This window comes from Neopelma chrysocephalum, unplaced genomic scaffold, assembly GCF_003984885.1.
Source record: "Neopelma chrysocephalum unplaced genomic scaffold, ASM398488v2 Primary Assembly neopelma1_63, whole genome shotgun sequence".
NCBI classification, from domain to species: Eukaryota; Metazoa; Chordata; class Aves; order Passeriformes; family Pipridae; genus Neopelma; species Neopelma chrysocephalum.
In genome coordinates, this window is record NW_020897720.1 from 2,278,893 (window position 1) to 2,306,776 (window position 27,884).

At 38.8% G+C, this 27,884-nt stretch overlaps 1 protein-coding gene across 16 annotated transcripts in view; it reads right to left on the reverse strand.

Moving 5' to 3' along the window:
* Positions 1-27,884, reverse strand: part of TENM2 (teneurin transmembrane protein 2) — a 643,539-nt gene that overhangs the window by 336,518 nt on the left and 279,137 nt on the right. The window contains exon 1 of one of the 16 annotated variants that reach the window (XM_027682932.1): positions 3,698-4,464. The exons of 14 other annotated variants lie outside the window; for them this stretch is intronic. In XM_027682932.1, the coding sequence (XP_027538733.1) occupies positions 3,698-3,743 (46 nt within the window). In that variant the 5' untranslated portion in view covers positions 3,744-4,464. Of the gene's footprint in view, positions 1-3,697; positions 4,465-27,884 lie in introns of those variants that run through there. One more of the 16 variants, XM_027682933.1, reaches the window with a different exon arrangement.

Genomic DNA, 27,884 nt, shown 5'->3' on the forward strand with positions numbered 1-27,884 from the left:
AAATATGTAAAACATTGACATTGCCTAAACCATCCTCATGAAACCCAGAAAGATTTTACTTCTGCACAGAAAGTATGCAAACAGTTTTCTGAAGGTTATGGAATTGCCTTAGTAGGTACACAGTTGTCAATTCGAGCAATAAATTAAAGAAGCAGAACATTAAGGAAAACCCCTGTTGGCAACAGCAAAGCTGTGCAGGAAAAAAACCCAAAACATCAACCTAAAGCTTGTCAGATTAAAGAAATTTTGATGCACACATCTGCAAAACCCCATGAAAACAGTAAACACAAACTACAATAAATAAATAAATAATCTACAATGCAAATGACATGGGAGATTGACTGTAGAGATCTGCCGCACATTTTTCTATCTGCATCATTTTCCATTTATAAGCAGAAGTTGAAATTTTCTTACATGCTAAGTGGTAAATCAAATAAAGCCACACTGTTATGGATTATAAACTTCAGTAAAACACAGTCATTTTAATTCTAAAAACTTAAGTCTCTTCTCTAAATGATCTTCAAATAATTCTTGTTTTTCCTTTTTTAATTTTTTTATTTAAGGTACAAATAGGTACAAACCACTTGCATGCAGAGAGATCGCATTTTATAATGAGTAGTCTAAGTTTTGCATGTTTACCCTGCTTTACATGAAAAGCTGGGATTAAAGAAACCAACACAACACCCATTAGTGTTTTGAATTTGAAATCAGTTACGGTTGATGATCATCTCCAAAAATAAATATTCCCACAGATAGAGGTCAGTGGTTGCCTGAAATTGCATCAGTTAGTGCCTGTATACTAAAATCCTTGTGTCCTTTGGGACTGCTTTATCGTTTTATCAGATTAATTAATAAAACAGTAGTTTTAGCATAGAGCACCAGAGTTTTCTATTCTCACATTTGCCATTAGGTACTCTACAATTTATTGATCTGAGACTCATCATAGGGTTTCTCTCAGAATTTAATCACATAAGAAGATGGTAACTCACAATTGCTCACAGTTTAAAAAAAGTACATATAAAATATTGTACAAGTGAAGAGACAGCATTTTTTTTGTCTTTTAATTATCCTATGTGTTGATTTGGCAAGCTCTTGCTGTTCTCCAAGGAAAGCAACTTCATTGAACTGGAATTCTAATTTTGAAGTTGCATGCATTTCATTTCTTAATTTATAATTAAACATATGTATGTTGTGGCTGCATTGGGAAAAAAACCCTAAACAAACAACTAACTTTTAGGGATAGTCTTTCACCACTTCCTCTAAGAAAACACATGTCAAACAATGTTAATATTAATGATAACATTGTAAAAGAGGGAAGTAAAAACTAAAAACCTTAAAAGAAGACAGATGGTTGTATTTACATGTGCCTCCTTTCAGCACATGTATCTCCTCAGGTTTTCAGATGGAATAGCATCTACAATAATAATGTAAAAAATTACTGGTCTCTTATTATGAAACTACCAACAGCCTTGAGGTTTTTCTTTGGCTTTTGTAATCTCAATGCATTTCTTTCTCTGGATGAAGTAATCTTTACTTTGCTCTCCAGCAACATCTACTGGAACATCAGTAAAATGCTGCTATTTCTATTAATCACCCATTTAACATCTAGTAAGGTAGAGTTAGCAAATGCCAAAAGGAGAGAGAAATCCTCTGCAATTCTGATCTCAAACAGATCAAGGTGGCTCGTCTTCAACCTTCTAGTTTCCTGACATTTCATAAGGAACAAAGTCTTCATGACCAATTCCTATCAAAAGCCATCTACCTTTTATGCACTTTATTTAAGTCACAAAATATCATTTAAAGTACCACTCTACATCCAGGACTTTCATTTTTGTCAGAGAAGTTACTCTTAATTTCAGTTTGATCCAACATGTGTGTAAACAGAACTGAAGCATGAAGAGAGCTTGGAAGAACACATAGAAACATTTTGGAAGGTGAAACAGAGGTGTAGTGGCAATTCCAATGCCAAATAATAAACAGGTTCGGCAAGTTAGAAAGTAAAAAATGTCCACAACAAAACAATGAAACATTTACAAGTTGTCTTGTCTGATTTCAGGTCCTCAGAAAAAAAATAAAATCCGTCCCTTTCTATGAGATGAACGTGTCTGATTAACTCCCACTGCAGGTAAGTACTAAGGCGTGAAGTCCCTTCTTCACTGCTGGGAGACTCAGCTTCCCTGGGGGCTGGATCCTGCTCAGCTGAGTGGTGGCTTGTCACTGCCTGTCCTGTGGAACCTGCCACTGCAAACGGCCCCAGAAAGCGCTGCTATGGAATTTTGCAGGGTCCGGAGCACTGCGCGCTCAGACGCTGCGAGCAGGGCTGAGGCACTGGGGGAAACTTGCGTAGAGACCAAAGTTCTCAAGTAAACCCGCTCATCTCAACCCTCAGTGTGCTCATTTGTGGGTCTGCAACACGAAATTCTGCCTAGCAAACGCTGTTTACTCTCTGACAGCTCACCAAGTTCGCTTCTCACAGCTCTGCTTTCAGGGCCAGCTAATAAGTGCTCCACTTGACAATAAACTCTGGTCACTACAATATTATTTGCTTTCCTCTAAAGCCCTAATAATGGTCTAACTATCCTTGACTGCTTGTTCACTTTTCACTGTGACAATGAAACTGCTGCTCAAAATCCCTTCCTCCTATTTTGAGTCTCAGTTTGCTAATACAGGGAGCAACTGTAAAAACGTAGGAGAGGAAAAAAAAAGGCACCAAAGGCAGTGAAGACCAGAAACAGAAGTCCCAATAGTTAAATATACCAGTTGTGAATAAAAGGTACTTATGAGAATGCAAAATTTTAGAAGTAATTAAAATTATTTTTGCCTTTTGGAATATAAAGCCTCCATGTATTTTTATGGAGAATAAAAGGGCACGTTTCCCCAAACCACAAACCCTTTTGGCTATAGAATTTCCTATTATCACAAGACTTAAGTTCATAGGCTTTGCCTGATAAATTAGCTCCTCTCAATAACTGTTAAAATAGAAAGCCCTTTATTGTAATCCAAGTGCACTTGTGGACAGCACTTTCAGAGTTAACTCCATTTGACAACTGACATAAATCCATTATTCTAATTTGGTGATTGCTTTACTAAACACAGATGCATTTTACGAGTTTTAGTCACGTATTTCATTCAGGATGCTACTTAATCTCAATTTACAAAACATAAACACGAAATAGGTTTTACAGTATGTCTAAAAGGGTAGAGCTATTCATCTGATGAAATGCCAGGCAAACAAACCATATTCATCTAGACCTAAACTCAATGCTGGATTTTGCCTTACACAATAAATAGTAAATAAGTAAATTTTTTTTTTTTTGTTTAGCTGTTGCAATCAAATTGCAGAATGCAAGCTCCCCGAGGGTTATAAGACTCAAAAGCATCTCTTACACTGAGATTTAAGCACTGAATTTAACCTTAAGCAAAGTCCAGCTTTCACAAAAGCTGGCTCTCTGATTTATTTTGATACACAGGAAAAAAAAAGGGGGAGAAAAACCAAGCGTTCGGTGTGAATACAGCATCCACCCAACCCCATTTCTAATTCAATTTACAGCAGATACTTTACATCTTAAACAAAAGGAATCTGATACAACACCGATGCTGCCTCTTGCTGCAGTTGCTCGCCTCAGTTACAGAACGCTGGAAATCTACCGCTCCGACCGAGCACTCCATAAAACATTCGCATTCAGACACTTCTTACCTGCCTCAGTTGAAGGCTTCCTTCCCTTGTTAGCAGTATGAAGCATCCTCTAGCCTTCCCAATCCTTAGCACCGGCCTCAAATTGCACAGCTAAGTCCCCTTTTTTTTTTTTTTTTTGCGAGAGAACGCTTATTCAAAGTGATTAGTTTTTGTTGTCCCTTTTAAGTCCCTCCTGCGGGAAAGAGCCGGCGAGCGATGTGACGCCACCTTTTAATCTTTTGCGAGAGTGAAAAGGCAGAAAAGGAGCGCTCGATCAAACTGAGCTTCACACATGACTAAAACTCGGCGGAGAGGCTGCGAGCTCTGGCTGAAGCACCACTAGGCGTGAGTGTAAGAACAGAGAAGAGGGGAGAGTCAATGAAATGTGACAACGTATGTGCATCAAAGACGGGGGAAAGAGGGAGAGAACAATGAGAGAGAGATCGCGACAGCAGCGAGGGGAAGAGAAAGAATGAGAATGGGAGGGAGAATGAGCAGGAAGAAAAGAGGAGAGTTTTGAAGCAACGAATTCGCAGAATAAAGCCAAAGTGTCTGGCAGCTTCTGTTTTTATCTCAGTGAGCATGACATACTGCCTCTCTCATTTAGCAACACATTCTTGTCTCTTCCAGGTTTGAAAACTGAGATAATCACAGTGTGTGCCTGTTTTCGCCTGGCTGGTAGACTCGTGTGCAGCACACCTGAGATGCCCCCCGACCATCTTCCAGAGATGCATTTATGTGCAAATAAGTTCATGTATTCATTAGGAAAGACACTGTCCCCCCACCCCCAAAAAGCAGAAGCTGCTAATTTCAGCATCAATACACAATATAGTTTAACTGGCAGATGGAATTCTACTTATAACTGCTAACAAACTGCCACTGATAAACAAATGACTGAACAAATGTTTAATGATAATAACTGGGTTTTCATAGCAGCAAAATATATTAGCATTAATAAATCCGTTTTTTTAAAAAATGGCATTTCAGACACTTTATTCTATTTACCTTGTAATTTCAAGATGAAGTTGCACTAAGTAGTAGGAAAAGAAAAAAACATGACCTGGAACTAACATTTTTAAAGGAATCCATCAGAGGTACTTTCAGATATCCAATATTTGTAAAAGGAATTACAAGGTTAAACCTAAATTTAAAATTTTAAAGTTAATTATGAATTCCCACTCATTTAGAAAAGCCTCAAGTCCTCATACAAGTCCACACTAAGTCCTCATACAAGTAGGGTTTATTTTCATGCAACATGAGGGTCGGATGTCTGTATATGGTTTGGTTGGTGTTTTTTTCTAACCACAGATACCATCTGTAACATCAGGACAGCTTCTGTAATTCACTTTTTTATACCTTTTACCTTTTCATGGTAAAGGTAAATAGGCTTTTTGCCAACTGGCAACTGGTCAGCTGGCCCAAAGCACACATGGTACTTGTCTGCAGAACTGACACAAGTCCATGGTCAGAGCTGGCTGGTATATGGAGATCTAAACAAACCTGGAAAAGAACACATTTTCTTTGCTGCAGCACCCTATTTGGGCCTTCCCTTGGATCCTACCACCTCAACTCAGGGAAAAGGAAGGACCATGCCAGTGAGATGTTGGAAATCTGGACATAGATCTGTCCAGCACTCTGCTGTGTCAGCTTATGCAAGTCACACATGTGACCTTTGGGCATCCGTGCCTGAAGATACGTAACTAGCTTAAAAAAAAGTGTTTTAACAGCTCTACATAATTCAGTATCCACTTTTGTAAGGGTTTTCCAGTTTCAAAGATGAGTTCACAAGTGATTATCAGGGTATCAGTGGTCCATTTCAACACTGAGTATTATGTATCATTATTGTACCACAAAACTTTCAAGACTTGATGTTTTTCTGTGAATGCTAGCCTCCAGAATCTCACCAGAAACCATCATATTAAGCTCTGGACTGATGGAATCCAGTTTTCATATTTGTATAGCAAGACTTGCAAAACAAATCTTTAATTTAAGCTTGCAAACTGACCCATACCCCACACTTACTGATAAATTTGTGATTGCTTCAGTGTTCCACCTCTTATTTTTTGTCCCCTGGGGACTGGCAATACACTGACATAAATACAGATCCATTAAAATCAGATTCTCACTAACCTTGTGCCATCTTCAACATGTGAGCTCAGAGTAAAATTTACCATAAGGAGACAAATATTAGTAAGAACAATGGGCTTTTAAACCTCTCTCCCTACAGCATTAGCCTGACCTATCACTGGAGCAGTTTGTGGGATGGATCAAGTGTTTCTCCTTGCTCTGCTGGTGTTACAAAGGTCTCCCGTTTTATGGACAGTAAAGATGAGAGAGAAATAGAGATCCATGTGTTCAGTTATTGCAAATTTTTTCTGGACAATTATTAGTAAATACTCTAAAGGAAGTACCTATCTACTTTTTAAAAAGAAAACAAGCAAAAAGAAATTCCAAGTTCCTATAAGAAGCCCCTCTGCCTATGCAGTGTGTGCTTAGGCCTGTGCACACTTAAAATGAACAGGAACAATTAAGGAAGAGATATTTCCTGTTTCCTGTTAATTTTGTATTTTCTCACCCTTACTGGTAAATTGCTTTTCTCATGGAAGACTTGATAAGAAGTTTCCACATCTCTTACAATGTACTAGATTATATCCATGACAACTTCCAAAAAATACAAACATGTATATTCGTACTTCTAGAAGTATTTATTAATCCTCACAGGCCTATCTAGAAATTCACAATGGAACCAAGCCCCTGCATTTGCATCCAAGGTCAACAAAACACTTGAAAACATGCATGCAGTTTGTTTTCATGGAAGATGTAAGATTGTGTGGCTAAAACTCAGCATAAGCTTGTACATGGAATAAATAAATTGTTTTCTACAAGAACTGACCTTGTGTTTGAACTAAAAATGTTTGGACACTGAACTGCTTGACTCCTTACAGCTCCAGTGAGCAAAGCAAGTCATTCTCCTATGGAAGGAAGTTATTCTATAAAGCAGCCACATTTCCATAAGACAGGCAAGGCTTTGATGAACATGAATGCAAAAACTCTATTTTACTGCTGTTAAATGTGCTTCCACTTAAACTTCTTCAAGCAGTACTCCAGGAGCATACCAGCACCACACCAGAGAACATTACAAATAACACAGAAATGTACTAGTAATGCTGTTTTGTGCAGAGATATAAATAACTGATTCCCAGCCCTTTTTTTTTTAATACACTTTCACCATTACAGAGAAAATAACTAAATCAGAGCTCTCCCTCAATCTTACCTGAAGAAGCCAAGACAAGTTTAATCACAGAAAACCTCTTAATCCATTACTTGCCTACTCTACTAGAAAACTGGATCATTCTTCTGTTTGCTTTAGGTCTAGGAAGTCATTAGCCTGCATGCAAACACCTACCCTGTGACTTGAAACCTGTGTAGTAACAAAGCAGTTTAAGAACATTCAACACATTGCATTGTTTCAATGGTGCTGGTTCCCCACGGCCCCCTCCCAGGAAAATGCAGTGTTATCTAGAACATGGAGCATCATGACAGCAAATTATGGGGAAACAAAGTGGCAAATGACTACAGAAGTGCTCACACCTATCACAGGGACTACTGGCCAGAAACACTCTGACTTTGGAGCTAAATGAAAGCTTCTGGCCATGCAAAAGAGCTCATGACCACTTTCTCTTAGCAATATCCTTCTGTATTTTACATCTAGCAAAGACTTACTTTGCCAATTACCTAGCTGGGTGATACAAACACACAACTGATTTCTCCAACCTTTTGGTTTTGTTTCTTCTGTTTCAGACCTGAAGACAGACTGTGTCTGAAAGCATTTTTTTTTTTCAGTTACATCCACTGATTTAATAAAGCATACCACCTTTTTCCTCCACAAACCCTGTTTCAGTAATACCTTTGGATCTCTTACACCACAAACACCACACAAGCAGAATGGCACAGTGAGACCCTTCATCCCTCCCCAGCCACCATTCCCTAGACTGTGATCTGTTCACTGCTCAGAGCAAATACAAGGACTAGCACAAGGGCTAGAACTGAGGCAGAGCACACAAGAAAACCCCTTGTGTCTTATATTGTCTATACTTAACTTCCCAGCATCCAATTTACAACAAGAAATGCACTTAGTGGGGTAAAACAAGTGTCTGGATCAGACATAATTTTACTGGTGAGAGGCACAGGATAAAGACCTTGCACAAGCATAAGCTACACACAACAGCCTGGCAGGATGAAGAAAAACTGTGATGCTATTGCTGGTATGAATTATAAAACCACTTAAATGCAGCTTTTTGAGCATAACTGAATACATGTGATAGCATCATTATAAATTAAAACTGTTTATGACCTCCATTTGGTCCAAACACTACAACCTTACTCACTGTATGCATGGCTGAACAAACTGATCTATGACTGCCTGTGTTACACGAGAGAAGGGACAGGCAAGTGTTCTGCAAAGGAAACAAAAAGAAAATACCAGCAGAAGCAGCTTGTAATGAGTCATGCAGATTTCTTAATGGCTACTAAAAATAATCTTTGATTCTTATCATTGTCAACTCAGTAAGTGATAATAACTAATACCTAAGTTGTTATTCTGTTTACATAGTTAATTTGTAGTTTTCTCTATTTCATAAAAATAAGTGTTAGTATATTTTGAAACCAATCATTTCATGAATGAATGGAAATCAGTACTTTTGTAAATTTTGCTAAAGTGCTAAAATAGGAGATAATCAGTATGTTCTTGGTTATTTGGGAACACTAATTTCAAAGGACATGTAATTCCACCCCGCCCTTCTATTTACTTGTAAAACCATAGAGGAATATGCGTTAAAATGACATTTCAAAATTCAGACTTCTGTGGCACCAACTTGTTGTCTGTCTGTTTAGAATTTTTGCTCCAATTACAATTTGCTCCAAATGCTAACGCCTTTTAAGACTGTCCTCAGTACTCAAACATTTCCTGAAGTCTCTCTCCAAGAAGACTTACATTTTTTAAAACAGCAGCAAACAGATTACCTTCATGTGTGCCTACATAACAACCAGTTCATGTGAAACCCCTGTGCCTCAAATAACATTAGAGATGGAAAGAATAATTTGCCTCCAAGATTCAGGTGTGCCTGCCGTGATTTCTGCCTGTCATGGGCAGAGAGCTCCTCCATGCTGCACGGGCACGTTCTGCTTGCAAAGACAAAGGAGGCTTCCAGGAGAGCACCGTGCAGCTCGTGAAGGATTTTCTTCACAACCAGATAATTTAAGTTCTCTACATGAAGCACAAATCTACACTGAGACAACAGAGTACATTACTTCACCCAGAGTACAATTTATTTTAGAGTACAGGGTAACACACTTAGAAACTGAACATACCCCAGTTTTACTGCCCAGTCCTCTGAATTAATATGCAACATTCATGCCTTAAGTATACCCTTGAGCATTCAGTACTTCTTTGAGCCACAGCTTTGAAGATGTGTTGGTTTCCTATGCACTAACTTGACCTATATTCAGGCTGACTTCTATTGTGAGATTATTTCTGCTGTGAATTCAATTCCAGATTCTATATACACTGCTTTGCTACACCTATGATACAGATGGCAAAAAGCAGAAGGATGTCAACAAATTAAAAGGCCACTGCTGTCATTCCCTAATAACCAGAGTCATCAAAAACCTTTTTTTTGTGGGCTTATCTTGACACAAGAATATCGTAATCCAGACACACAGAACCAAATCTATAAACCTCTTTAAATTGTTTGTTGTCAGAGTCCAAAGACCTTCTGCCCTTCTGGAGCTGAATTTGATCTGTGTCATGAGCCAAGGATGCCTAAAACTTCAAGAGATGGCCAAAAAATAAAGAGGGGTGGGGGGTGTGTAATCAATAACTTTTTAAGAGTGAAGTTCCAAGATGAAAACAGAAAAATGGTGTTCCATCTCTAATACAGGACACAGCGGAAGAAGAGAAAAACAGGAACAAAGATCTTTCTTTCTTAATACTTGCTCTTGTTTATTCACGTCCTGATCCACAGTTTTTGCACCAGAACTCCACTTTTCATATGTATATCACATATTTTCATATTTGAAGCACAAAGGTCTTACAGGGTTAGGTCTTACCCTACTAGTAACACCTGAAAACTCATTTAATGGTTCAAATTGTTTCATGTAGGGACCAAGAGGACTAGTATACTATAACAGAACACCTTATCTCATAAAACACAATTATCAAGCCTTCTCAGTTTACTAGGCCAGCTGAAAGACCCCTAGATTCTGCACACGTATAACAGACCCCTGATGAACAGTTACCTTTACACCAACAGCTACCACAGCCATGGAGATAACTGGAGATACTGCTATACCAGCAATGTCAAACAACAATATAGAAAAACAACTGCACGGTCCCTTCGTGCTGCCTGAATATTTGCAGAGCCTTACTCATCACATGAGTCAAGAGGTTCTTTTATTAAACAGTTTCATGCTGCATCTGTACTGTGACTCAACAAATGAGTAGGTAAGAAAAAGGGTAGGTAGCTTCCAGAAAGTCTGGGTTTACTCCCCATCTGTTGTGGTGCAGAACACAGAGCAAAATTCCACAAACAAGGGTTGACGTGGCACATAAAAGCACCCTTGAACCCCTTTTCTTGGCATTCCCTCAGCTCACATCAGACATAGGTTTTGATGAACCTGTGGTATGAGCCAGAAAAGTCATTCCTGCCTTTATCCCTGTCACACCACTAAGAGAACACACAGAGAAGCAAAAGAAAAAAAAAAAGGGTAAATGTGAAGTACTGATTAGAATGTTGAGAACACCAAGAGCTTGACATGATTGACTCTTGGGAACTTCAAGATATAGGATTTTAGGTAAGTTGTTAAAAAGCGACAGAAATATTTCAAAAAACACATGCATATTAAAAATGCTGTAAAAAGCAAATATGACATTACACTATGGATGATTAAAACTTAAAAACATTTAAATGCACATTTTAGGTTTGGTTTTACGACGACTGTTTCACAGTTCTGAAACACGACCAGATCACATTATAAATAGCAAGATGTGGCTTTTTAGGTATGTTCATTCTCTTAAAAATATTCATGGTAAGTCATTTGCTGTATTTAAAAATAATCACAATTTAGAAACAACATTCAAATTCCCCCCCTCTCCCCCCTCGATGTTATTTTCTTTAGAACATACAGATTTTGATTCCATGGAAACTTGACCAAGACTGTACCATTTCTTCCACTCAGCTGAGTGGTGGGTTACTGGTAACCAGTGAGAGCACTGATGAACTGTCTGGCTGTTATTTGAAATGTTCTTCAACTTTATGAAGCCAGAGTCATTAAACCAAAAACTTTCTCCTAAGGAGTTTCTGACAAAGTGAAAAAACAATTAACAAAAAAAAGAAGAGCTAACTATCTTTACTTTTACTATTTTTCAGCCATTGTCATTTTCAACCCTCTCCTGTGACTATCACTGAAGAAATTAAAAACTATAATTACCTGATCCTTACTTATGAAATCTGGAATACAATGGTACAATTTCAGATACTGAATACCAAAAAAACCCTCTGGAAGTTGCCAGGAATATTTCTGAACTACACTAAACAACATGAGGGAGTCACAGACTTCCCAGGAAGCGCTCATCTTAATGCACACCGAAAGCACAATATTTAAGAGGTACAATCCTGAAAAAAAAAACAAAAACAAAACAAAAACACAGAGAAACAATTTCATAGAGCTCAAATTCTCTAATAACCTCAATTTCCTCTTTCCATGAGTTTCCTGTTTTGGGGTGTTTTTTATGACTTTTTCTTCTCCCTGTGACCCAGTATCCCATCTATGAATGGAGTATAGATAACAGTTGATTTGTACAGATACTTTGAAAACTATGCTTGACAAAATCAGGGAGGGGTATCTACACATTAAAACAAACAAACAAACAATCAACCAGACCTTTTTTCTCCCCTCATTTTTCTCTATTTAAACTGTGCTTACTGAACTGTATGGAAAAACACTTGGATCCCTGATGAAATTCTATAAAACCTTATTCATTACAGATTTTCTGCTGCTTAAAGTTTCAAGGTAACTACAATAATGTAAAGCAATACCATGCTGCTGCTGGTTTTTTTCTTTTAGCATAAAGGATATGAGTGCAGGCACGCAATGAATAAATCATAAAGTATAAGCACTCTGTTGCCCTTATCTCTATCATAGCACCTAGTTTTTGTCTCAACTGTAACAGATTTCCTGTTAACCAAATTCACAAGCTATTAATTGACATCAACCAATACATGTTCATAACAAAGAAACAAAATGTGTGAAGAAACATACAGTACTGTGAATTTAATTTTCAAAATGCTTCTCAGTTTGATAAGAATTAGCCAAACCCATTCTACCATCATAAGTTATGTCTGATCCAAAGCCTAAAAACACATTTTCAGGTACTCACTAGAATGGAAACACTTCTTTATGCTTATCAAGAAGTCCTTTAAGAGCAATGAAAGGATGTTATTCAAGCACTTTCAATGCCTGGCAATGCTTAAAGTTCACGAGACAAAACAACCACTTACCATAAAGATAGCAGGAAGAAACTGTTAGTCCGGGATAAGCCACCCAAAACTAAAGATACAGATGCATTTCTCTTACTTACACAACTCAAATGACATCCGTGCAAGAACAGCACCCAGCCTTGCATTTCTGGAGCTACATGCCACCCTCAGGCAACTCTAGCTGTGATGGTGACCACAAACATTTGAGCTACACAAGCATTTGGGCTACACAAACCAGCTCTGGGGAGGCCCAGCTGCAGGGGTTGAGAGCTGGCAAGCGGCCACACCTGTGCCCTGTTACCCGCCCTTCCCTCAGCTGCCCCAAATGAAAGCAATCACCACTCTCCACTACAGGGACACCCGGTCAGGAAGATCACTGCCCCTCCCTGCTTCCCAGGTGTCACCCATCAGGAGTTTGCTTCCCCTCGGATCCCGCCCAGCCACCACAGCTGTGGTACATCTACTACCTGTAGAACTGCTTTTTTATTATGTACGTCCTTGCCCAAAGGCCTCAAAGCAGCTCATGGAATTAGGCAAGCACCCAAGTGCTCTGCTATGTCACACTCTGAGAAACCTCTTCTTGGCCGAGATGAAGTGTGCTGAGATGTACTGGAGTGACAAAGGTCAGCAGAACGGCTGAGGCTGCCAAACTGGAGCTGTACCAGTCACTAACTGGGTAACACATTCACAAGTTTTTTCATGACACCCAATATTTACTAGAACAGCAAGTAAGGAGGATGCCAATGCTCGAGCTATTCAGTTATAAACACAATGCTTTGCCCCCCCCCAAACCTTTAAAGCTGAGTTCAACACAGTTGTACAGGTGGTATCTCTGCTGAGGGCTGGGGGTTCCACTCCAGGAACTTTAATCTCTAACACAGCACTCATTGAATGCTGCAGTTCTTTTCAGACTGAGCCTCTACACCCAAAGATTCTCGGGCCAGAGGAAACCAGAGCTGGCTCCCTCCTCACACAGCCCCAGCCTCCAGCTGCTCCAGGGAGAAAGGAGAGGATAAGGCAGAAATTCTGAGTTTTGCTTTGGTTGTGTTTTTTTTTTTCATAGGATCACAGAATGGTTTAAGCTGAAAAGGACCTTTAAGATCACCTAGTTCCAAGCCCCCTGCAGCAGGCAGGCACACCTTCCACTCGGGAAGGTTTTTTGTTGGCTTTGTTTGTTTGTTTGTTTAGGGGGGTTGGGTGGTTTGTTGGCTTTTTTTTCCCCTTTGGGGTGAGTGTTGCTGCTGTTGCGGTGGGTCTTCTTTTCACCTGGAACTCGACCCCAGGGGCTGCCCGAGCAGGTCGCCTCACTTGAGCCGCTCCCTGCTCCCCATCCTGGCCGCACTCCATCACCCTCCCGACACCGGGAACAGCCCCGCCGCCCCCCGTGCCAGCCGCAGCACGTACCTGCGGGCAAGACAGGAGCCCCTGCGCTACCTCCATCCTGCTCCTCGCCCGGCGCGGGGCGGGAGATGCGCGGGTACCTCCGCACGGTCCATCCCCAGGAGCCGCACCTGGGGCGCTCGGGGGATGGACATCGCGCATCACGCACCGCCCCTCCCCAAGCACCCACCCGGGGGGTCCAGCATAGGGATTTTCTTTGGAACGGCAGGAAATGAACATCCTGGACCGGGCGATGGGACAGAGCCCAGCCCAGCCCCGCAGTGAAGCCCGGTCACCGCAGGGCACCCGCCGTGCGCCGGGTGCGGGACCCGAAGGACGGGGGGGAGCACCTGCCCTGCCGAGGGAAGGTCAGAGGAGAGAGGAGCAGGGTGTGATACAAACCAGAGCTGACAGCGTCTGAACAGAGACACAGCTCCGGCAGGAGCAGAGCAGAGAGCCCTCGGATACCAGTTGCGGCTGCGATGTGCGGTGAATACCTGAGCAGCCCGGCCGGGCACCGATCGAGGAGAGATGCCAAAGGGCCAACACTAATGGCAATCCTGTCTCGCCACAGTCATCAGCATGACAAGGCTGATGCTGTAGGTGCCTGAAGAAACAGATCTTTTATTTTCTCAGAGACTCAGGTATAGACTGTGGGCTTAGCTCATGCATAAAAACCAAAATTAGCACCACTGATAGCTGCTAGTAACGTGAACAATTAATGTGTATAGTTTTCACTTTAGATTAACAATTTTAACCACAGGATTACAGTGAATTTTTAACCACACTGCAGCTGAATGAAAAAAAAAATATTACTTTTTACATGAGTCTGATCCGAATGCTTTAAATGAAGTTATAACCAAATAAAACCTTATTAAAATGTAGTTGGCCCCATTAGCCACTCGATTACAAGTCAGCAAGACCAAAAAAAACATTAAAAAGCATACAAAAAAGAGTAGGAAATTGAACAACAGAGGGAGACAAGGACATGCAGAATCAGTACATATTCCAAAGAACAATATGCAAACATGGAAATGCTTTTGGTCTGGCTACAAAGACCTCACTCAATATGTGACTGTTTCAGTCTTTAAGCAAATCAGGTACGTGGAATCTTAGGTCAGCCAGTTTCTCTATGGCCTCTAAGTACATTGAACTCATTTCCTCAGTTGCATCTTTCATTCTTTGGCATATGAATATCCCAGGATCCAAAGGTGCCCTACTGCCCATGGTACCTGATGAGCCTCCCCCCTCTGGGGCAGGACTGTGCTCTGTACCAGTGCAAACACACATTCCCACTGCAGTGCCCACGCCTTCCTGGGAAAGGATCATTATTCCGGGTACTAAAATAATAATAATAATTTAAAAAAACCCACAAGCAAACAGCCCTTCTTGGAAAAGGCAGAGATGAGAGCCCTGAGTGACCCTCCACCTCGCAGGCTGTCTGCACAGGTGACAGATGCTGCCTCCTCCCCTCCCCACACTCACCGAGGGGAAGGGAGGTTGCATCTATTTCGGTTATTAAGTGGATAATGACTCCATATGCTGTCCTGCAGCCAAGCAACAAATAAAAATCATAATGTACAGGCCAAATAACTTCCTTGGAATCTAGACACATTACTGTGCATAATTCCCTTCTTAATGGTTATAAACAGACCAGAGCAATATACAAAAATAACATTCTACACAGAAGCATGATTATAATCAACTACATATGACATTTCTGTGCCATTTGGGTTAACTTTCAACAGCATTCTAACAGAGCTTGTAATTTTTCAGGTAATATCTTGCTTCAGTAATTTTATTTCAAAGTAGAAAACAACACCTAAGGTTACAAATAATAGAGTTATAGAAGCCATCCCCCAAAAATATTTTTTTTATTTGCAGTAGTGACCCCCCAAAAAACCACAGGACTAGTACTGATAACTTGTTTCTTCTGTGATGACTAGAAAAATAGAATGTAAACAATAATATTTTTATTGTTCAGACAAGTTACACTGAACTCCTGGGAGTCAGTGTGTTAAAGCATGCAAAACCCATGACTGAAATAGAGCCTTGGAGATCAAATCACATCTCAGTTTGAGATTCACTGCTGGATCTTGGGAAAGACAATTATCTTTGATGTGGTCAATTTTTTTCTGTTTATATAATGGTGGTAATGATACCTCATAGGACCCATTTAAGGGTTTAATAACTAATGTTTACACAAAATTTTCAAGTTGCTAATTATGATTATTTAGCTAAGTGTTAACCTAATACATATGTAAGGAGACAATATTAATATATTCCCAAAGATGATTATGATCATAATTATTATTAATGCCACATGGACAAGTGCAGTTTTTCCTTACCCACTAAGGAATGATTTCTGTGCGACATTCCAGGCACCCAACAGGAAAGGCATGGCATGTATGGGAAGTCATAATACCACAGAAAAGGAAATACTGGAGGAAAAATACGCTGGAAGTTCTGAAATGCCTTAAAAAAATCCCAATTTATGGGCAGGGCAGAGGTGGTGAGGTCAAGGAGGAAGCAGCAGGACAGACAGCCAAGGAAGTGGCTGCAGAAGTCTTGAGATGGGGGGAAAAAGAGGAAGTAGCAGAGTTGTGGATAGAACAGGAGGACACAAAGATCTGGGGGAAGAAGTGTCATTGCCAGTTTTCTCAGAAAACACTGGGAACAACTGCACTTGGTGCAGTCCTCCTCAAAATAGAGCAAGTTTTATTCCAGCAAATATGAATACATTAGGGAAGCGAATAATTGAGAAGACTTTAGATGGCTTCAGGAAAAGAAGAATCCTGTAAACAAGATTGAGCAACAAGTCTTTGAAAGAATCCTTTTGTTCCCGGCACAATGCTCCCAAAATCTGCTTCTTCAGAACAGTATTCATTTAAGAAAAAAAGAAAAAGGAAGAGAGAGATAAAGGGAAAGCCAAGAACCCATTTTAAGGCAAAAGCACTTTAAAATAATTTTCTTCCCATTTTTTGTACCTATGCCTGAAGGTACATTGCCCACACTCTGTAACACTGGAAATTCTTGGGCTTTGCTGTTTGCATGGCTTTTAACCTTCCTGAAAGAGCAGTTCCTAACAGGGCCAGCACAAATTTGTAGCCAGCAAAAAAACCTCCTTTGACTGGCCTGCCAGTGAGTAAAGGACAACACATCCTACGTGGTCTGTCCTGGTGCTTATGGGCAGCCAGCTGGTGAAAATATATATATATATACACCTCTTGGGTGCAATTCCAGCTGTAGGGAACTGTGAGGGTTCAGCTGCTGGTGGGAATGACATGGTCTCCATTTCCACTTGGGCAAAACCCCCACACCATTTATTTCCCAGAGCAGTTCTCAGAGAAGCCCAGTCTCTGCCTTTGGCCAGGAGCACCTTCTGCAGAGGTGGGAGGAACGTGCAGAGGAAGCTACAGACTGAGGCTTCTGGGAGGAGGATGAGAGGAAAACAGGATGGCAGCAGCAGCCCAGTGTGGGAGCATGGTAATTTGGACACTGAGTGACCCTTCACTCTGAGGGGACTGCCTGCAGTGGGATATTAGGATCAACTTTCCATTGATCAGCTTACGGGGGTGTCAGATCAGAAAGAAGCTTCCACATACTAAGGATTTCCCCAACAAACAAAAGGGACTGCTATTAGCATATCAAACAAAAGCACAGGTTTCATTTTATTAAGCAGTGTAGAAAAAAAACCCTTTCATACCTACACTTTCTCCTACAGTGGACTTTCAGTACAGCCCTGAGGCTGTAATGATTATTGTCACCTTTCCTAAAGATTATTGCCAATCTACCTCTGCCCAGGAAAGGCAAGGCTCATGCTTCAGCTTGTCACAGTCTGTTACACCTAAGAATATCAACACTTTAAAAACACCTCCTAAAAAATAGACACAATAGTGACAACAAAGAGGAAAAAGGAAATTCTAGTTTCTGTAATCAAGACCACTGGCTTTGGAAATCAAACATTTACATCGACACATTTTTACTCTGATGAAATATGCTCCTCTCTCAGTCCTTCCTTGAAATACTCAGTCATCTGGGTACACAAAAACTTGTGTGAATGTTAAAGACCTGAAATACCTAAAAGTTTCACAAACAAAAAAAGCTTCACAACACCCCTATAAGTTCCACTGAAGTTCATGGGTCTCTAGCAATGTACACTTGTCTACAATGTGATCTCTAAAGTTTTCATTTTTCTTTCTCTGATAGTAGCATCGTTTATCTCACAATAAAGTCTTTACTAGAATAAACCTGTTTCTAAACTCTCCCAAAAACCCTAAAACAGTTTCTGCAGCCTGTTACAGCACATTTGTCAAAGCAAAAATGAAACAACTAGCTTTAAAAAACCCCTGTAATTATAATTAACATGTTTATATTTTGGCTGCAGTCAGTAGTAACAAATACAACTTAATGTAAAGCAAACCACAATTAAACATATTCATGGAATTCAATGTATTAAAATTAGATGACAAATCCAAGATAAAAGTGACATTTACATGAATGATTTCCATAGTCTATGTCCCTGTATGTTCTCCATGTTTAAATGCTTTCTCTCTAAGAATGCCATACTAACATGGAATCCCACAGAATTCCTTCCAGGGGAATTGAAAGTTTTCTGTTAATAACTCCTGAAGTACAGTGACTTATTGCAATGTTTTTATACAATGCTGTTCCTCCCTTGAGCCTAAATCCAAACTACACCAGGAATGAGCAAGGCCAGATGCCCCTGAAGGGCTGTAGTGGTTGTGGGTGCCACGTTTCTCCCCAGGGGTGAAGTACATCCCATCCTCAGAACTTCCAATCTCACCCGCCTGCAAAGCTGCTGAGTATTCCCAGAGCAAAATATCTCATATTCACACAGCTTTATATGTGCTGTGGGACTAACAAAAGCAAAGCAAAGCAAAGCAAAACCCTGTTTTTCAAGCACTCATAAATCAAAACCTGAAAGTAGAAGAAATGTATACAAATAAATTCTGAGAGAAATAATTTAAACAGCTTTAACATTTGGCTTCCAGTGTGCCTATCTGTTAGAAAACACAGTGAAGCAAGCAGTCAATTCAGGTTTCACTGCCTTGGAGGTAGCAGACCCATGAACTTTAACGAGGCCAGGATTTCACTGTGAATTTAATCTGGAGAAATTGCAGTACTATTCTTGCAGGATAGGGCAGGGCACAGTGCTACAGGACTGAAAAGGGGCACATAAAAGCAGACCCAATATGTCACCGAGATACACAAGGTGTGTTTTCATGGAATGAGAACCCAGCACAATGCAGAGCTATATATTGCATTGAAGGCTTTTTTGTTTTGGTCATTATTAGGATCTATTAATACAGGTTTTTATTAAAAGTATACATAATTGTAATTGCTAACGTGTTATTATATCCTTCTCTATGTGAGAAGTAATGAATAGCCTAAATTAAGCAAAGAAACAAACCTGTAGGTGAATGCAGGCTTGTTCCCACTGTGATTTATTGCAGGATGTACTTATCATCCCATGGACTGCTCTAAGACAAAAAGGCAGACAAAAAACATTTTCTAGGTTTTATTACCAAAATTAACATTAGAAGTTTGGTTTTTTTATTTAAAACGCAAAATAGAAAGGGATCTAACAGGTTAGAAAGTACAGAGTTCTACTTTATTTATTTAAATTTTCAGAGGTAATCACTTAAGCCTGTACATCTTCCAGTAGTTCACAGGTAATACAGAGCTGGGGAGGTGCAGCATAGGTGCATCTCACTCAACCATATGCTGCTTTCCTTAAGTAACCCATTATACAAAAAAATAAATATCTTGTGACAGATTGTTTTGACAGCTAAAAAAGATTTAAATTTTTTGAATGCATTTGACTGAAAGGCAAAAATGTTAGATAGATGTTAATTTAACAGATGTCTAGTTTTGCATCATCAGCCTGAAACAGGCAATTTCTAGCAAGTCTCCTTGCTGTATCACAACACGAAATCCTATGAATTCCACACGGATATGCCTTTCACAAACTTCAAATGAGCCATTCTCATTCAAAGGGAAGTGAAATTGTTGTGAGAAGATGGTACCACCTGGTTATGCTTCTGATCAAGCAAGTAAACACAACCAGGGATAATAAAAGCAACACACTACCATATATATTGCAGTCTGGAATGAGGGAACATTATTTGAGACTGTATGTTAAAAGCATTAATTTACATGAGGGAAATAAATAAGGTGGTCTCCTAAAATCCAAATAGATTCCTGAAAAATCTAATTGTTCTATGGATAAATATGAACATTTTTTTTTTTAAATTCTGTTTTGCATTTCTTAAATAATATATGTTGAGTATACTGTCATATTCCATATAGCCTTCTGCAAAAGAGTTTAATTCTGGGTTTGTATTGGTTGTAGAAGAAAATGAAATAACCACAGCTTAACTAAAGCTGCTGCTGCTAGCACAGTCACCTACAGTCTTAGTAAGCTTTGGGATTCAATGATCATCGTGAAACCCATTTTGGTGCTTTCCCGACTTTGATGGAGAAGTTTTACACAGTGGGAAGTTTTCCTAAAAGCGGCACCACGCAGGTGGCAATATCCACTGAGGATCTCAAAACCAGGAAAAACTGTTCTCTGTGTTACCTCCATTGAATTTGCATACAGTGTTATTGTTCCCACTTTACAGAAGAGGAAATAGAAAATAAAGACACTAAATTATGTGGGAGATGGAGAATTATTTACTGCTGATTTAGAAATGATCTCAATATTCAGCTGAAAAGCCTGAAACTCTGTTGCTGAAATATAATTTGTGTTTGCTAATGCCACCTGATCTCTAAATAATGAGGATCAGGGATATTTACCTACTTAATAGGAATATTATGAGACAAATCTAATTCATGAAAGGGTACTTAAAACTCCACTCTCTGATTTATATGCTTACATAAATTGCATTTACCTGTTCTAGTTGTGATCTACATACTGTGGCAAGCCAATGCAGACTCAAAATCTGCAGTTTTGAAAATGGCAAATGTGCTTCCCCAGAGACAACATTCATCTGCTTCAGGTTCCTTAGCAAGTTTATCACCTTTAATAAGTAGACAATTGTCATTTCATGACCCTGACTGAGTTCTAATGCTTTTCCAAAGAAGTATTTGGGTTGGATCTTTTTGTTAATTTGTAGGATGTCCCATTTTCTGACTATGAAATAACATGGTAACACATAGTTTCTACAAGCTGAATAACACTAAATTCTCACTGAATTCTGGAAGACAAAATAAAATAGTTTACTTCTAAGATTGTTATTCTTTAACATACATAGAAGAAGTCTAAGTACATTCAGATTATTCAAAACCAATTTGCTCAAGAATCAAAACCAAAAAGTTGAGTTAAAGTTTCTTTCCCTGGTGAAGCCACACCCTGCAGTGACTTAAAAAAGGTTTTGAAATGTATGGAAATGCTTTTACAGAGTCACTTTTTATAATGGAGAAAGGTTAAACCCACAAGGATGACATAATCTAAATGCAGGAAATATGGTAAATAAAGAACCCAAAAGAATGGTTTTGCCTTCATATCTTAACTATGTCACTACACTAAGCACAAAACATATTTTTTTTAGTATATCTTTACAATAGGAAGGAGAAGAATTAAATAAAATGAGGCTAAGTTTTCTCACAAGCAGTAAATCATCATGGGATATCAAGAATCTGCTTATGATTCATATTTACGTTCTGGTCACTGTTGCTTTATATACACATCTTTGATTTTTGACCTTGCTAATTAGGCTGTGTGGAAATACCATCAAATGTTTGAGACAGATGTTAAACACCTGCGAAATCTACTATAAATTGATGTTTACAAGCTTGATTCCATCTGCCTGACTGAACAGAAATCTTGCAAATACTGAAAAACATCACTAACGAAGGTATGCTTTATTATTATTTTTGGTTCCACTGGTGTAACAATTCAACAATTGGTGACTATTTTTATTTTGCTTATTATTCTGCTACATAAAATCAATACAGACCAATAAAACTGCATGTATGTTGATCGTAAGAAAAAAAGTGGGCTTAAATTAAAACAAACCCTCCCTTGCTCTGGTCTGACACCAACTAAAGGATGACACTCAGGAATGGATGCATTGAAGGCATTTCTAGAGATCCTTTGAGGAGGAGGTAAGAGCAGGGTCTCAGTGTCCCCGTTACCCATGGGGGGGTTGCTCTTGCATTTCCATTGACATGTCAATTATTTGGAAGGGGAACAGCAATAAAGCCTTCGGAGGTTCAGTTATAAATTAGGACACTCAAGCTGACAGAGGAAAGGAGAAAGCCAGTCCTATAGCATTCCTGCTACCCATGGTTCTTCTTTCACCTCTCAGTGGTGTTTTAAGACAGACATTCTCCAACAGTGATGTGACAAAATTCTTGTCCTGACAAACCTGCCCTGCTCTGACAAATATGAGGAATTAAGGGAAATAAAAGATTTCCTCAATGTTTAAAGAAATACAAAACTAAACTCCACAACCTGACACAAAAATTAATATTCAACTGAAGAAAACTCTCCTGTGTTTAATTTTTCCACAAATCTCCTAAAAGTAAACTAAATATGCATTTTAAAAAAAATAATTCCTTATGTACGTATTATGTATTCTATCTATTGTGTAGCAACTCCTGACCAACTACAGCCTTAAAAACAAGCAAAAAAAAAAAAACATAAAGGAGGATCATTTACCTAAACCCAGCAGTACATGTTCTAATATTTTATTAATGTTTAGAAACTCTTATTTCTGGTACAGATGATACAGTAACAAGGACAAGTGACTGGAGAACCAAACTGGAGTCAGGAGAAGGAGGCTGTACTGTCAAATTTGCTTCAAGTCATTTGCCTCCCTCTTCTCCAATGTTCTCCTCTGTCACTGGAACTGGTGGCAGCAGCATTTCCTACAGAAACCCTTGGTAATCCTGAGCTGCACAGCAGACCTGAGGGTCATTACTGTAAACAGGAGCTGAAATTAGAGAAGTCACACTGGATGGAAAACTGCCATCATGCAAACTATTTGTGCAGCATTTTGATGACGAAAAAGATGTGCTGACATGCCCCCTTAATTTCCAAGGAACATCAACAGACCATAGCGGTGTAAATCAACCCATTTCCAACAATGCTGTTAAGCCACACATGGAAACTTCAATGCATGGAAATACCATCTCCTTCATTTTCCAGAGGTCTCTTTCTAAACTTTCTTTCCCCCCCCCCCATTTTTATTAAGTCCCACGCAGTCTTTATAATCTAAGCACCATTTTTCCCACTTAATTTTCATTCACGTGTTTAAAAATTTCATCTGTACTCAGTGACCCACAGCTTAGGAATTCACTGTGGTTTCAAAAAGAGTCTAAGACAGAAGGCAACAAAAGATAAAAAAACCCCAGTAATTAAGAGTTCACTGGAATTGAGTCTGGGGAATAAATACTTTGCTCAGCAATATAATGGGTAAGATTTTTAAGAAGCTGACACATGATCCAACATCTGATAGTCCCTTCTCCTGTGTTGTTGGCCTACTGGTGGCTTTATTAATAAACTTGGGAAATAAGTGTAAACCCCATGCAGATCTGGCTGCCTGAACAGAATAAAAAATTAAAGTACATCCAGAGAGCCTTTATGCTCTTTATTTACATCTGTTTTCCATTCAGCTCCTTCAACAAAATAGACTATTCAATTTCTCTGATATTTAGGAACCAGATTCTGGAGTGTGACAACTTGATATCGTGCAAATATTGCATCATTAGGAGGAAACATTCTGCTGAGGACAGTCGAAACTTCAGGACAAGCCATTTCCACTGAAATGGAAATCAATTTAGTGGAGATCACAGATGAATTGCTTTTTCTCCATCTAAACACTGCAGTTTGAACCCACATTATCTTCAAAATTAAACTGATAGTAAATAGTTATTGAAAAAATGTTTATGAATATGAATTAGAAGGCACCCAGCTTCGACAGACAGACTTTTCTTTTTCAGAAAGTTGAGCAAAAAAGGTTGTGTTACCAGATTCAGGAGAATCAAAAAAAGACTAATTCTTCAGTCCTCCAGCAATTTTCAATATTTTGTTGCATATTTAAACAGTATGGAAGTATTTTATCATTAATACTACTTTCATACAGTCTGGCTATTTTTGAAATCAGGTTTTTGCTCATATAACTCTAGAGTGAACTTTCAAGTGATGCTAAAACCAGGAATGAAAACCAGACGTCAAAAATAGCTGGTTTTATTTCCTCCTTCACATTTGTAGTTTGATGCTGACAGAAGCACAACACTCTATACCTAGCACAACCTCTGTTTCTAGCTAAAATGCAAATATCTGCTCTGTGACAAAATTACTGCAAAGGTAGATTCCATTCATATAGAATTTATGTCTCTCATAAAAGAAAAATGCAAAATAAACCCCACATAACTTAATAATTAATATTCATAACAAGAAACTTATCACCATGACATACTTGAGCTGGAGAACTTCAAAATGGTAGAATTCTGATAGCATTTTGATTATTCCACCCTTAGGTGTATTGTGTGTTCAAATCATTTGGGGTTTATATAATTATCTGTTTTGTAAAGAGGAACATTACAGATAATCTTTCACCTGCAAAGTAAAACCAAATCAAATTATTATTATATTCTATTCTGTCTAGTGAATTTACCAGCACCTGCAGAAGTTTCAAAATACCTAAATTTTAATTTTTCTGGATCTTGCCTCACTCTTCATCAACGCAGTCATTTTCCCACCCCCACTTATTGGAGTTTCATTTTGCTTTTTATTTTAATTCACGCAGTTCAGAGAAAAATAAAAGTTAAAGTTACTGTACCTTAACAAATGTACCTAAAGTGGCACTATTTTTGCATGCATGAAAGCTCAAAGCCTCAACAACTCCCATGTGCGATTACTCTTCTAACACTAATTAGATATTTGCTAATTAGTGTCTGATGTGTGAAATGAAAAACATTTTGAAGCTGAAATGGATAGGGTCTATAAAGATAGCAGCGCTCTCCCAATTCCCTTTTTTCTGTTATCATATTTCATAAATATTAATAAGATCACATGATACTACCCCTTCTATAAAATTATCTTTCTGAAAGAAGTCTACTGTTTGGTATAATAGGGCTGTGTCAATATTTTGCATTTGCTGTAAAGCACTCAATGGCGGGAAGTGTTTTCTCTCAATGTTAAAGAGATGTCACATTTTATGCATCATCTTTATGCTGCATTAACTGGTCCCTCTTTTTAATAGTTTGTCTTTATTGCACTGAAACTAAGAATGCAAAACAGTATTGAATAATTCTTTACATTTCTGAACAATCAGTGCATTTTTCTCATTTCAAATGTATCCCAAATAAAATATAAATGATGACATAGTTGTTTTTTTTCCTTAAGCAGATACTGAGAACATCAAATTATTCTCTGTGATGGTAATTTTTAGGAAAGGTTTTGGAATGTTAGAATAGTTAAAAGCTAATAGTGTCTTGAAAAGTAACTTCTACATTCATACTAGAGGTATTTGAACAATATCCACCTGTGATCACGGGTACAGAAAAACAACAGAAAAGTGTTCCAAACAGCCAGAGAGTTACCAGTGTCATTTAATAATACAAAATTATTTATCTATCAAATATTAAGATCCAAGAACAAATTTCAAGGGTTAAAAGTCATTAAGGTGACACAGGTGAATAATTCCAGATGTGGAAGTTAATTCTGAGCAGGAATATCAAAGTGCTGTTTTATTGTACCTGCTCCCCTGTAAATACTGCTCGTATCACAAGTGATACTTAATCAAAGGATTGACACCGAAATTTTAAATGGTAGCTAAGCCTGAACTGACAAAGGTGACATTGAAACAAAATAACAACTGGATTGTCACCTTCCTCGGGCTGACATTTTGTGATTATAATAAAACCGATCAAGATGATTAAAATGATAATAAAAGGCAAGTTCTAAGAAGAAGAATAAAACAGACACAGGCAAGATAATACATGGCAAGTGAAGCTACAATTTCGCATTTCACTTTTTTCAATGGAATTTCTTCCTTTCAGCTTGAAGTCAGGCAGCTCCTCAGTCCCAAAGGGGTTTCTGAAATAGAAACCGCCTTTCCTACCAACACAGTATGCTTTTCATTTTTCTCATATTCAACGAAAGAATAAGTTCTTCAATATCTATTTATCCTGAGACAGTAATTTACACTTCACGTTAGTCTGATACCTTTACCTAACTTTAAATAATTTAAGCATCACAATATTATTTGCGTTGATATTCAGGGGCAAATTCCAATTTCACTTAAATTTGTTTGCTTGCTGATGTAACAATAGCTATGCCCTCTATCCTTAATCACTGTTCCCTCCTTAACAAACATTATGGGTTATCTTCTAGAACATACTGACACATTTTTCCTTTTATAACCCTAAAGATCCCTTTGGTAACAGACAGTGATAGGGATACAGAAGATAACAATACAGTTCTCATTAAACCTGCATCCAAGTGGTCCACGGAGGTGGGAAAAAGCCTAAGATGGACAATGACTACTTTCCCTGTGATTACACTGATAAGCAACAACCAACTGAGACAGATGTATTTGACATGATACAGTACATTCATATGTTGTTTGGGGTTTTTTTTGGTACACCAAACTCAGGAGTTTCAGGGTTCCTATTATACACTCCCAACTTTGCCTTAGGAATCATTCTTCCTAGTCCATGGCAGAAGTGACAGCACTCACCAAAGGCAACCCCACTGTAAAGAGCACTGAAAGCTCTCCTTGCCTGATCAGAGCCCATTAGTTACTGCTCTTGTACAGTCAAGCCTTGTTTGGCTGGGGAACACAGGGTTTGCACTCTCAGCTGCCAATTAACATGAGCTGAAATGCTTGTAAATAATTAAACTTTACATTTCTGAGTTCTGTACATATTAATCTGGTCGTGCTCTGCTGATACTGTGAAGTAAAAAAAGTCACCACATGTTTATTTCTTTGATCTTTAAAATAAATGGCTGGTTAGAGTCAAACATCTCACAAATACAGTATTTATGGTGCATCTCCTAGGAAGAAAAAAGGCAAGAAAGTTTAGGTACTTGGACAAATGTATAAATTGTTAGGAAAAAAAAGACTGTAAGAGTCACTCAGCTTGAACAAGTTGCTGTGTTCAGGGAAGTACAACTGATACCAAGCACAGCTATAATCCAGGTTTTCACTGCTCTGGATACAATGAGGATCTTTCCAACAAAATAAAGAAACCGATTCTGCCTCAAGCACATCACTTCTAAAAATGAAATGAATCACTGGGCATTTAGTAATAGTGCAAAATAACTGAAAAAGTCCATGCTAGCATATTTTTGATGAAAGTTTTGCCAATACTCTCAGAGTTCAGGGAGGTCACGCAGCTGCCTCGGTGAGAAGTCAAGTCAAGCACGGGTGCAATCTGAGGTAAGCACAGGTTGCTATTTCTTGTAGAAATAAATCATTATGGCCCTAAAAAAAATTGATCATTTGCTCATTGCTAAAATGTATCTGCTGCATCATCAATGGAGTGGCAGCAGGTGCTGTCCTGCAGCATTCTGTAAGAAACATTTTTCCTGGGGATGATCAAGGGACAAATCAGATTTTTCTTTAAGCTACTTTTACTTATGTAAAAATAGGAGAAGTCCTGGAAGGGCAGGAATGTATCTATTTTCAGAGGAGATGTAGTTCAAGCAACAAGCCCTCTTTTTTTAATAGGTAACTTCAAAGAAAACCTACATCATTCATGGGTAGAATACTAATAATCTGCACCTTTGTATTCTTCTGTTTTACATCGGTCTTACAACCTGTTAAGGATATTTCATTAATATATTAAAAATATTTAATATTCAGTATCTAATTCTTTTAATTCCAAGTGCTTTCTTGACACTCTTACTGCACAAATCTATGGAATGTAGGGCTAATCAACATCACTGTATGGCTTAAAAAAAAAAAAAAATCCACTAATTAAAATGAATCTTTTATAAGACTGGTTTTGTGAGCCATTGAGACCCCTGGTGGCCTAGTGGTTAGCGTGCAGGACTTTCACTGCTGCGACCACGGGTTCAAATCCCGGTCTCCTGGCCTGATGGAGGTCGTTAGCCCTATGTGGCCATCCATCTATGAGAAGGACACTCTAAACAAACCTACGTCCTGAGGACCTCACTGCCATTGTCCAAGCTTGCTTGGCCCCGGCAGATGAACCTTAGGATTAAAGGGTGGGCTCAGTTCAGCGCAGGCTGTGTCTCACCTAAAAAAATCCATTGCGCAGGCTGGAAAGGTAAAAGACCTTTCCCCAAA